General features: G+C 48.6%; 1 protein-coding gene across 1 annotated transcript in view; it reads left to right on the top strand.

Moving 5' to 3' along the window:
* Positions 1 to 11,508, top strand: part of MEGF11 (multiple EGF like domains 11) — a 247,823-nt gene that overhangs the window by 174,892 nt on the left and 61,423 nt on the right. Inside the window, exon 9 of the mRNA XM_007448126.1 lies at positions 7,675 to 7,849. Within this exon, the coding sequence (XP_007448188.1) occupies positions 7,675 to 7,849 (175 nt within the window). The remainder of the gene's footprint in view (positions 1 to 7,674; positions 7,850 to 11,508) is intronic.

Genomic DNA, 11,508 nt, shown 5'->3' with positions numbered 1-11,508 from the left:
CCCATTGCGGAGCACAGGCTCCGGACGCGCAGGCTCAGCGGCCATGGCTCACGGGCGCAGCCGCTCCGCGGCATGTGGGATCTTCCCGGACCGGGGCACGAACCCGTGTCCCCTGCATCGGCAGGCGAACTCTCAACCACTGCGCCACCAGGGAAGCCCTGTGTCAGTGGTTTTTAATCTAGGACTGGGATTATTTATCTAGGGATATCTGTATAGTTTGTCAGCGAGTGATATTGTGCTGCCATTACGGTGACTGTCATGGTTCTATATAAATGCCATCCATCTGTCCCTCTAATGTTGCATGTTTTTAGTAGTTTGGAAGTTTTGTATATTTATTGTATTAACAGAGTGTCATAAACTAAAATGCTGTTTACTGGATGTTTCTATAATTTTAAATACTGTATTAGCACACTTCAGAGGCAGAAATTATGCTGAGGGCTTAATGTATATACAAATAACCACATTTGATTTTTAAGAAATCATCTGTGTATAATTCTATCATGTGCTACTAAACAAAATAAATAATATAAAAGTCTCAGTTAAAAAAAAAGTGGGGCTTGGGGACATCTGGGCTGAAGCCGGCCCCAGCCCTGCTTCCTGGAAGTGGAGACGCCAGAGCCGCCCTGGGCCACATCCCCCAGCTCCCCTCACTGCCTGCTTCCTGCACCAGCTGGCACCGCCTTCTGGTGATAAATGAGGCTGTCGGGCCCCAGATTAAAGCTTCAAATGAGGCTGTCAGGCCCCAGATAAATGCTTCCACAGCTCTCTATGTGGCCACCTCTTATTAGGATGGTACAAGGTGAGGGGAGTCTCCCTTCTCCCCGCAGGCCTGCAGGACAGCTCAGGGCAGGACCAGCTGCCCTGGGCAGTGGGTGCTGCTTCTGTTGGCAGGCCAGAGAGAGATACCTCTGCTTTGTAGCCTTGTCTCTGGGACAGCCAGGACCTAGCCTCGGCCCCTCTTCATTTCCAGCTTTTGATTCTCCACACATCACCCAAGGTCTTTGGGTCACTGTAAGCAGAGGCCTCTTAGAAAGTGTTGTGGCTTTGACAGAATCTGTCCCCAGTCCTCCGTTCCTGGAGCTAAGTGGCTCGGGCAGTGCTGTCTGCAAGGGCAGAGGGTTGGGAAGGAGACCATTAAGAGGGGGCCTTGGAGCCAGTGGAACGGACTATGTATGACTTAAGCATTCATTCGCTCAGTCATTCATTCAACAAACACTGAGAGCCTGCAGGGCCAAACACAAGAAAGAAAGGGTCCCTCAGCACGAGTCCAGCCCTCAGGAACTTGAGTCTGGAGCACCTACCCACATTGAGGACCTCCTACCGTATTTCTTCAAATACAAGACAATACCAGTAGTGAGGCACTGCTTTATTTTATGTACTACTAAAACTGAGCCATGACATACCATTGACTGCATAGCACATCCATCAGAGATCTGAAAATGTGGGGCAAAGTGCATCTTAGAATCAATGAAATATATGCGGCTGGCCCTGCTGGGTCCCAACATGTACTCAAGTAACTGTGACCCAGGGCTCTGTACAGAAAGCACCACAGGAAACCGCTTCACTGGTCAGGGAAGGCTTCCTGGAGGAGGTGGCTTCTGGGCTGGGTCTGGAGGGTGGGGTGTGAGCTCCAAGACTCTAAACACGGGGGTCCCACATGGCTGGTCGGGGGACTGGGCAGCTGCCTCAGGCTGTTCCACGGGTGAGGGGCAGCACCAGGAACCCCTACCCCTGCGGGGAAGCCAAGGGAGGACCGTGTCAGGGAAAGGAAGCTAGGCTGCCACTGGGGTCCAGTGCAGGGAGAGTCCCTGCCACGGAGATCCAACCAACCCCCAAATTAAAGAGCTATTGTTTTCTCCCCATACCCAAGCAGCCGTGCCCTGCATAATTTATCCCTCCTCTGAAGGAGTCCTCGATGCATTATTAATGGGGAAGGACTCCCTCTTCTCGGTCGCTAATCTCGGCCCATTCAATATTGATGATTATTTGCTTTACTGTCTTTAACACGTGTCACATTTCAGGGGTTGGGAGGCAGTAGTGCTTCTTAAGCGTGGGGACCCCGAGAGTGCCTGGAAGCCAACCCCGCAGGCCAGGTTCCCCCGTGTCTGCTTGACTATCTCCTTGCAGGGAGCTGTGTCACAGCCCGAGCTTGTGGGTCTCTGCAGCCTCAGCCTTGCACGGAGCCTGGCACAGAGCAGACCTTCAGGAAAAAGAATTGCTGAATTCATCTTAAATCGCCCATTCCTCTAGGGCGGCTCTGCTCCCGAGCTGATGTCACCCTATTTTTTAAAAATATTTCACCCCTTTCCCTTGACACACGGCCCCAGTGACTGAGCGCCCGACACTCACCAAATTTTTATTTAGTCTAACTCAGGATTTCTCAGCTTCGCCACTGTTGATATTTTAGGCTGGATAATTCTTTGTTGTGGACAGCCATCCTGTGCATTGCAGGATGTTTAGCAGTATCCCTGGCCTCTGCCCACTAGATGCCAGTAGCAATACCCCAGCCCCAAGTTCTAACAACCAAAAACGTTTCCTGGGTAGGGTGGGGGGAGGCAGAATTGCCCAAGGTTGAGAGCCTGTGGTCTCACTGCACCTCTCTCATGCTGCGCTTGGCTTTGTTCTCAGGGACACAGAGAACAGCCCTCTTCCTCTCTGTGGACACAGGTCACTCCTCTCTTCCTGTGAGCCTGTGTCCCATTCTAGAGCCTTCTCTCGGGATCCAAGAAAAGCAGAGGGATGACTCTAGGACTCCTAATCCCAAGGCAGTTGAGCTGCAGGTTCTGGGTAGGTCTGGGACCCCTCAGTCCTGGCCTTAGAACTGCCTCTGCCTGAGTCAGTGTCCTGATACGTGTACTTCTCGTCTGTCTTAGTTTCCCAGTCTGTCTATCGCCTTTTGTCAGCCCAGTGGGAGGCAAAAGTTTTCTTGTGATCTTTGAAAGTGAAGCTTCCACCAAGCTCCCTGAGAGACAGAGTGTGGGATCCCCAGAAACCTTGCCTCATCTCCCCGCTGGCTTCCGCAAGAGCTTGCAGCAGAGCCCCTCCAAGACAGCTTGCCAGGAAGACCTTGAGCATCTTTCCTAGAGAAGCAGAGTCTTCCCAACTCCCAACCACAGAAAACCCTCCTCAGCTAGCCCCAGCCTCTCCCGGCTCTGTGCCCCTCTGGAGAGGCTGCTTCAAAGAGAGGTTGAACCCACGTGCCCTGGGAAGGAAGAAATGGCTGTTGAAATTCCCCACACTTCACTCCCTTTATAAATGCTTTGCAGCACACACAAAGCAGCCTCCTTCCTTCATAAAGGAATAACCTTGAGAAAGTGAACACCTGTGTGTCAGACCTTGTCCATGTCCCCTCCACAATTGGATCGTCATAGACGAATTCCAGCAGCCATGATTGTGGATTACCTTTGAAAGATTTGACTTAGCCACCAGATGCAGCATTGATAGAAATCTCAGAGCGGCCAGGAAAAACTGGCAGAAAATTCCACCCTGAAAAGTTTCCTGTATTGTTCAGCTTTCGGCTCCTATTAACTTGTGATTAATCTATGTCTGGGGGAAATGGAGAAAGGTGAGGGGAAAAAAAAAAAAAAAAAAACAGCAAAGAAATAATAGGAGCCTTTACTGGAGGTATAGGAAAAACAGTTGGGGAAAATCTTATGGCATTAGAGATTTTCAAAAATATTTAGATGATATTTTAAATGTTTCAATGACTTCTAGTTATCTCATCCTGTTTACTGTAGGCCCTGGACTTTCCTTTAAAAAAAAAAAAAAAAAAAGGCAGAGAAGCCAACCCAGCCTAAGCAGGAGTCACTTGCCTGCCATGTGACCCAAGGGAATGGCTCTGCCACCAACGGGGCAGGGAGCAGGGTACACCAGGGAGAGGGAGGTGTGACAGAGGTGCCGAGAGCATGGTGACGGCAGTTTTCAGTCCTAATCACTGAGCCAGCGATCATTCCCCACCCTTTTCAAAGGGATTTTGGAGTTTCTATAATAAGTGACAAGTAATCAAATTAAGAAAACAGAGGTGTTTTGTTTTTTAAAATAGAATTTTAGGGATATGAAAGGAGAGAGAAAGAAATTATCTCAGGTTTGGTTTTGAGCTTTCTGGTTTCTCAGAGTAAAAAGGTAAAATTGGTGTTGAGACACACCCCTAAGCATCCAAAACACCGGCGGTTAAGATGGAAAGCAGAAACACAGGAGAGCTTAGAGGCCAGCGTTCGCCTGCTCACTGTGCGTCTAGTATGCTATTCACAGGGTGGTCTTCACACCAGAGCAAGGACCTGTAACGAGAGAATCTCTTGAAAGAAGGGCAGAAGGACGCCTGAGACTCTTCAGAATCTCAGGGGCCGGACAGAGCTGATCGCGGCTGCCAGCGCTGCCGTGTTACTTCCTGGGCCCAAGCATGTCAGTCTCCATGATTGTGACCGAGCCAGTCCCTCTGACCCTAAACCCAAACCTCAGAGGAGACCCCTGAAAAGTTGGAACCGAGAAAGGCCATGCCTTAGGGCTTTGCTGGGAGTGTTGGGGACAGAGGGGAGCACCCCACAACTGTCTGGCTGAGGGTCAGGGCCACCAAGTAGGGGCCCCCTGCCCCATGACACCCGTGCCGGCCACTGTTTCCCCTTACATTGTGGGACCCAGGGAGGAATTTATCTGGAACCATGAAAGTCAGGAAGTCTTCAAACATCCATTCTTTACACACATTCTTTTTTACATATTATAATTTTTATCACTTTTTATCTGTTTATGAATATAATAGATGCTCAGTTTGAGAAAGTCAGAGAATACATAGAAATTTAAAGAAAAAACTCAGAGTCACTCATAATTTCTCAGTCCAGGGGTGAGTACAAAAACCATTTTGTTGTAATTTGTTCATTCTTCATCCATTTCTGATTCACTTTTTTTTCATATTTTAGATCATGACTTTATATACAGTTTGCTTATTTCACTTACCCTTATGTCAAATCATTAAATAGACTGGAAAACATTTGAATACTTCTCTAACATGCCTTCATATGAATTATCATAATTCATTTAACCAGTACTCTGGTGTCAGAGGCAGCATGAGGCAGTGACCAGAACATGGCCAGACAGACCTGGGTCAGAATCCAAGCTGCCACTGAGTTAGTGGTGTGACCTTGGGCAAGTCATATAACCTCCAAGTGCCGTCTGAAAAATAGAGGCTCTAATGCCTAACTCACAGGCTTACTTGAAGATTAGAAATATAGGTGTAAAGTGCCTGGTGCTTTAATAGCCTGGTCACATATTATTTATTATTATATAAATTGCCCCCATTTTTCCACTGTTATAAATAATGCTTTGGGGAGCATTTCCATGCATAAATCTTTCTCTACAACTGTGACTGTTTCCTTAGGATAGATTCTTAGAAATGGAATTACAAGACCAAAGGGTCTGAATATTTTTAGGACTCCTGATATATAACCCCACATTGTTTTCTAGAAACCTTTACCAGCATCGAGCATTATCCCTTTAAAAAAAAAAAAAACAAAAAAACTTTGCCATTTTGATAGAGAAAAAGTGATATGCAATTGTTGTTTTGACTTGATGATTAATGAGACTAAACATTTTCCAAAATGACTATTAGCTACTTGCACTTACTATTCAGGAACTGTCTGCTCCTGTCCATCCCTCATTTTCCATGAGAAAATCAGGGCTCCCAGAAATTGGCTGGGCTTCACACAATTAGTTTGTCCATTAATTCATTTGGCAAATATGTATTAGTATCTTCATGGTGCCAGGGACCCTGCTGGCCATTGGGGTACAATACAGAAGTGAAATAGACAGACAAAGGGCCCTCCCCCATGGAGCTGCCACCTGGTGGGGAGACAGGTGATAAACAAGTCAACAGACAGAAAATAATTACTTGTAGTAAAAGTACTGTTCATTCCCAAATATTTAATTGGGCAGTGAATATGAGCCAGGCACTGGGGATCCACCAATGACCCAGGGAGACAAAGCCCATATCCTCGTGGAACTTAGCAGAACCAAGATTTGTACGTAGGCTTCTCTTGCCAGCCCAGAGCATGTGCCATTGGACCATATCCCTTGAGCTGGACTCCAGGGCAAGGAAGCAGATGACACAGGGAATCCAAGAAGCTTGTCTCTGACATCCAGCGTCTTCTCTGGAGTGTTAGTCTGAGTCCTCCCAGATGCCGAGAGCAAGAGATTTACTAGGGACACAGCTATGAGGGAAAATGGGGAAGGGGCTGAGGAGGCTAGGGGATCATGAGACTGCAATGCAGGTCTGACCTGTGTGAAGGAAAGAGAGAAGGAAGGAAGGTTGATTGGAAAGTTTTAGACTGAAGCACAGTTCTAAGAAAGTTTGGCGAGATGGGGGCTCTTTAAGCCAAACTTGTCCATCAGAGGAGTCCCAGATTTGCCAAGAATGTGTCGACCTTAATATCCCTGCTGTGGTCTAGCTGAGAGCAGCCCAGGGGAAGTGTGACCTCTGAGAAAATGTAGTGATGGATTTCAGACACAGTAGCTAGGGCCATCAGTCAATTACACTCCCCACAGAAGCTCTGAGAAGAAAATGGTCACCACACCCGGGATCATGGATGCATATTGGCTGTTGGATCAGACCTCTGCCAGCCAGAGTTTGCCTGACTCTCTAGAGGTCATGCCAGGCAGCCCCTGCCTCCAGCCAAATGGTTCTTTCACTGGGCTAGCCAGAGAGGGGATGGAGACGATCTTGCTTGCTCTTAAAGAGCCCTAGCAATGCATGGATGGAGGGTATTCTCTCCAATACAGACATTGCCATAGAGGGGGGGACGCATCTGCCCCAAGGTTCCATTTTAACTCAGGAAATGTTCATTGAGTACCTACAATATGCAGAGTAACTGGGTCTCACTGCAGCCCTCTTGTGCCTGCCCACACACTGAGCATCTGCCTTGGGTGCAGAGTGGGTAAAGTGCTGGACCTCCCAGTCCATAAGGGAAGAGGCTGCCTCCTGCTTTGGTCTCTGTGTATTTGTATTATAAAGAGCACTTGTTTGGGAGTCAGGAGACCTGTGTCTAATCCTGATTTTGCTACTTCCTTGCTGTGTAACTTTAGGCGAATTATATAACAACTATGAGCCTCAGTTTCTTGGGGCTAATAAGAAACGTGTAATAAGACCATGTAACCTTGGCATCGTCTGGCAAACAAATAATACATTAAGAAATTTAACCTCAGAACTTCCCTGGTAGTCCAGTTGTTAAGAATCTGCCTTCCAGTGCAGGGGATGGGGGCTTGATCCCTGGTTGGGGAACTAAGATCCCACATGCTGCGGGGCAACTGAGCCCGCATGCCACAACTAGAGAGCCCACGTGCCACAACTAGAGAGCCCACGTGCCACAACTACAGAGCCCACACGCTCTGGAGCCCACGCACCACAACTAGAGAGAAGGCCGTGCCGCAACGAAAGATCCCATGGGCCATAACAGAAGATCCCGCGTGCCACAACTAAGACCCAACTAAGCCAAAAATAAATAAATAAATAAACAAACAGCTCACAACTGGGGGAAAATACTTGCCAAAAAAAAAGAGAAAGAAATTTAACTTCAGAGGCCCTTTGATCCTGCGGCCCTGGGCAGACCAGACTTGGGGTGGGCAGAGGGTGGAATATGGCCGCATTCCTGACCAGACTGTCCTCTCATTCTTCTCTCATCTGCTCAGCTGCCACCCAGTAACTGGAGCTTGCACCTGCCAGCCGGGGTGGTCTGGCCACCACTGCAATGAATCCTGCCCTGCTGGCTACTATGGCGATGGCTGCCAGCTGCCTTGCACCTGTCAGAATGGTGCCAACTGCCACAGCGTCACTGGGAGCTGCACCTGTGCCCCAGGCTTCATGGTAAGATGGGAGGGGACTCCCATGGCCTCTCCACCCACCCCCACCCCTACACAGGAAAGGAGGGGCCAGCTCCTCCCACTTCCAGGTGGAATCAGGGAGTGTGGCCCTGTGCCCATGGATGCAGAATGAGGGTGTCTCCATGTGCCACTCAGAGATAGAGTCCATGACCAGAGAGCTGCCAAGGCTGTTCTTAAAGGCCAATTCTACTGGGGTTTGTAACTGTAAAAGTAATGGAAGGAAGGTGTCTTTCCGTTGTCCCCTCACCCTGAAACACCAGTTGTCTTCTTTGGTGTTTGGACAAAGAAGACAACTGGTTTGGATATTGCGTCCATATCCTATGCACACAATATTTTTCCATCATAATAACCACAGAGCACATAATAAGCACAGAGTTTTGTATTTTGCTTTCTTTTTTCCCCTATTTGCTGCTTGGGCTTCTTAATTATCATTTTAAATGGCTGCATGACACTGCAGGAGCTGATGGCCCCCCTGCTGACTCAGCCATTCCCTTACTGCTGAATACTGATTTGTTTCCAATGTTCACAACAAATGTTGCAATGAGCATCTTCCTACAAACGACATTTCCCCTCCTATCGAATTATTTCCTTAGGGTGACTTCCCAGGGTCAGTGGGCATAATGTATTTATGGCTCTTGATGGATGTGGCCATATTACTTTCCTCAAGGGTTATGTAAATCTACACCTCCACCAGCCATGTATGAATGTACCTATTTCAAAACAACTCTGCTAACATTCTTTTCTTTTTTTAATTTTTGCTAATTATATAGGTAGAAAATGGCTCCTCAGTATTGCTCTAATTTGCATTTCTCTGATTACTAGGGAGAGTAAACCTTTCCCCCTGAGTGTTTGTTTACTATTTGTATTTCCTCATGCATTATGCTGATCTTTAGGAGGTTTGATTCCGGGGAACTTGACATTGGAAGTGGAATCCTGTTCAATGGCAGGGCATGCCCAGTGGGTCTGAGGACCCAAACATTCAGGGGACTCCCGTGGCCAGATTTTTTATGGTGCTATAAGAAGTGGTTTGTGTAGTACGAGTGGCCTTTGCAACCAGCCCAGGGTCACATCCTGGCTGTCCTACTCACCAACTGTGTGACCTTGGGCCAGTGAGTTAACCTTTCTCAGGATCAGTTTCCTCACCTGTGGAATGGAACACCTGCCTTGCAAGGTTGCTGTCAGGTGTAGAGATGGGCCATACTGTATGGAGTACCTTGCCTCAGTGCTTCTCAGACTTTAGTGAACTCAGAAACCGCCAGCAGACCTTGGTAAAGTGCAGGTTCTGATCCGGTAGATCTGAGGAGGTGCCTACGGTTCTGCATTTCTTCTTTTTTTCCTTCAAATATTTATTTTTTATTTATTTGTTTATTTATTTATTTTGGCTGTGCCGGGTCTTAGTTGCAGCACGTGGGCTCTTCGTTGCAGCATGCGGACTTCTTAGTTGCGGAATGCGAACTCTGTGGCACGCGAACTCTTAGTTGCGGCATGCATGCAGGATCTAGTTCCCCAACCAGGGATTGAACCTGCGCCCTCTGCATTGGGAGCACGGAGTCTTACCCACTGGACCACTGGGGAAGTCCCGGTTCTGTGCTTCTAACAAGATCCCAGGTGATGCCAACGCTACTGGTCAGTGGCCTCACTATGAGTAGGAAGAGGATGGTGCTCAACTTGGGCTGCCCATTGGAATCACCTGGGGAGCTCTACAAACACTGATGCCCCTGCTCTCTCCTGGAGATGCTGATATATTTGGTCTGAGTGTGGTCTGGTTGTGGCCAGTGTGCTGCCAAGGTGGCGATCCACTGGAAGGAAGCCCTTGTCATGATGTAAGAGTACAGGTGTGCCTGGTGACAGTGTCTTTTGTGGGCAGGTTGCCCCTGGTCTATACAACAAAACTCTGTTCAGCTTCTTCTTCCCCCTCCCCAATGCAGATAAAACTGGGTGAAGGTGACTCCAGTGGCATCTTCAAAAGAGAAAAAGATCTGTCCCTCCTGCAAGTTTCCTCTCTAATATACCTTTATTGGTGTGAGCTTGGTCCATAACTTCCATAGAAAAATGGAGTGCCCGAGGTTTGGGCTTTGGGTAGGAGCGAATGGTTGTTTGGGATTAAAAGTGTCACCTAGTCAAGTGATCAGGTGACTGAAGCCAAAACGAAGTGACCACACAAGACTTCTCGGGGGCCATCCAGACCCCAGTCCTAGCTTGGCTACCAGGGTAGTTCTGACGTTGGGCAAGTGGCTTCCGCTCTCAGGGTCCTAGTTCCCTCATCTGTAAATGGCGAGTGTGCAGGGGGAGATGAACTGACTGATTTCTAAGATGGTCTACTATGCAGACTCCACGGACCAAGTCAGGAAACACACCCTTCTGGAGGAAATGAGAGAAAGTAGGAGCAAGTGGGTGTGTGTGTGTGTTGGCCAGGGGAAGGGGTCATCACTGAGGTTGTTACAGTCTGATTGTATACATTGTCTATGGGCCTCCCTGTTCCCCTCTCTTCACCCGCAGCTGCCTGCCTAGTCACTGCTCCTCAAAAGAAGAGGAAATCCAGGCCCTGGGTGGGTGAAGGTTGGGGGTGGTCCTAGAGAGGCTAGTGTCTGTGGGCCCACTGCCCCCAGGCCATGGCTCCAGGAATCTGGAGGCCAGGCCTCTGCGTCTCTTCCTTCCATCTGGGATGCAAATGACTTCCTGCTCTTGAACTTTGGGGGACTTGGCACTTGTAGGAATCATCTTGATGTGGAGTCCCACCTGCCTGGGGCTCAGGGCTAAATAAGACAGATTGTGAGCGAAGCGACCCTGGTGAGACCCTGTGAATTCCCATCCATCTCCTCCTGCCAAGCCTCATTTTACCTGGAAAGGTTCTTTTGGGGCGCTGTCAGGTGTTGAGCAGTAGCTGCTTGAGGTGATTACAGAATAGTCAGTTGCTCTCATCCAGCGTGGCTCATTCCCGCACACATCAGGTTCCGAGGGGGAAACCAAACCATTGCCCTCACCCCAGCTTCTGAATGAATGCAACTTCCTGCAGTTAGCCAGCTCTGGTCAGGGTGGGAGGTCAGAGCAGTTAGAAAGCAGACTTGGCTGAGACCCTCCCCCAAATGTCCTGCAGTCAGTGATAATCAGCATTGCCTTTATTTGTTAGTTGGTTTGTGAATTTATGCACCTGCCTTTTTCCTTGAAAGAGTTTTAGGATGGGCAATTAATTTGAGACTAATTAAAAGAACCCTTTTCTGAGAGTTCGGAGACCTTGAGCCTCAGCTCAGTAACCTTGGACATGTCGCTTTACCTTGCTGGGCCTCAGTGTCCTCACCTGTAAGGTGAGAGTCACATCAGTCCTGTCTGCTATTGGATGTGAGTAGCCAACATGGTAATGGATGTGAGGCCATATGCTCAGCTGTCCTCTCCCATCAGAGCTCTTCCTGCCAAGGGCTCTTTAGGGAGGATGTTGGGATACATCTGTGAAAACAGGGTCTCTCAGAGTCTGAGGGCTGAGAATGGCCTCAGCCTCAACATAACCATGAGGAGTACTGAACTACCCCTGGGAGCCCAGTGGCAGTGCCTGATCCAGCCAGGTGGTCCCTACCCCCTGAGGCCATAAGAATATGGGGCAGAAGCAAGCCCACCTGACACTCAGGGTGTTCTAACCCTCACACT

Source organism: Lipotes vexillifer, unplaced genomic scaffold (assembly GCF_000442215.2).
Source record: "Lipotes vexillifer unplaced genomic scaffold, Lipotes_vexillifer_v1.1 scaffold713, whole genome shotgun sequence".
In the NCBI taxonomy this organism is placed as follows: domain Eukaryota; kingdom Metazoa; phylum Chordata; class Mammalia; order Artiodactyla; family Lipotidae; genus Lipotes; species Lipotes vexillifer.
This window is presented reverse-complemented; position numbering and strand designations above follow the sequence as displayed.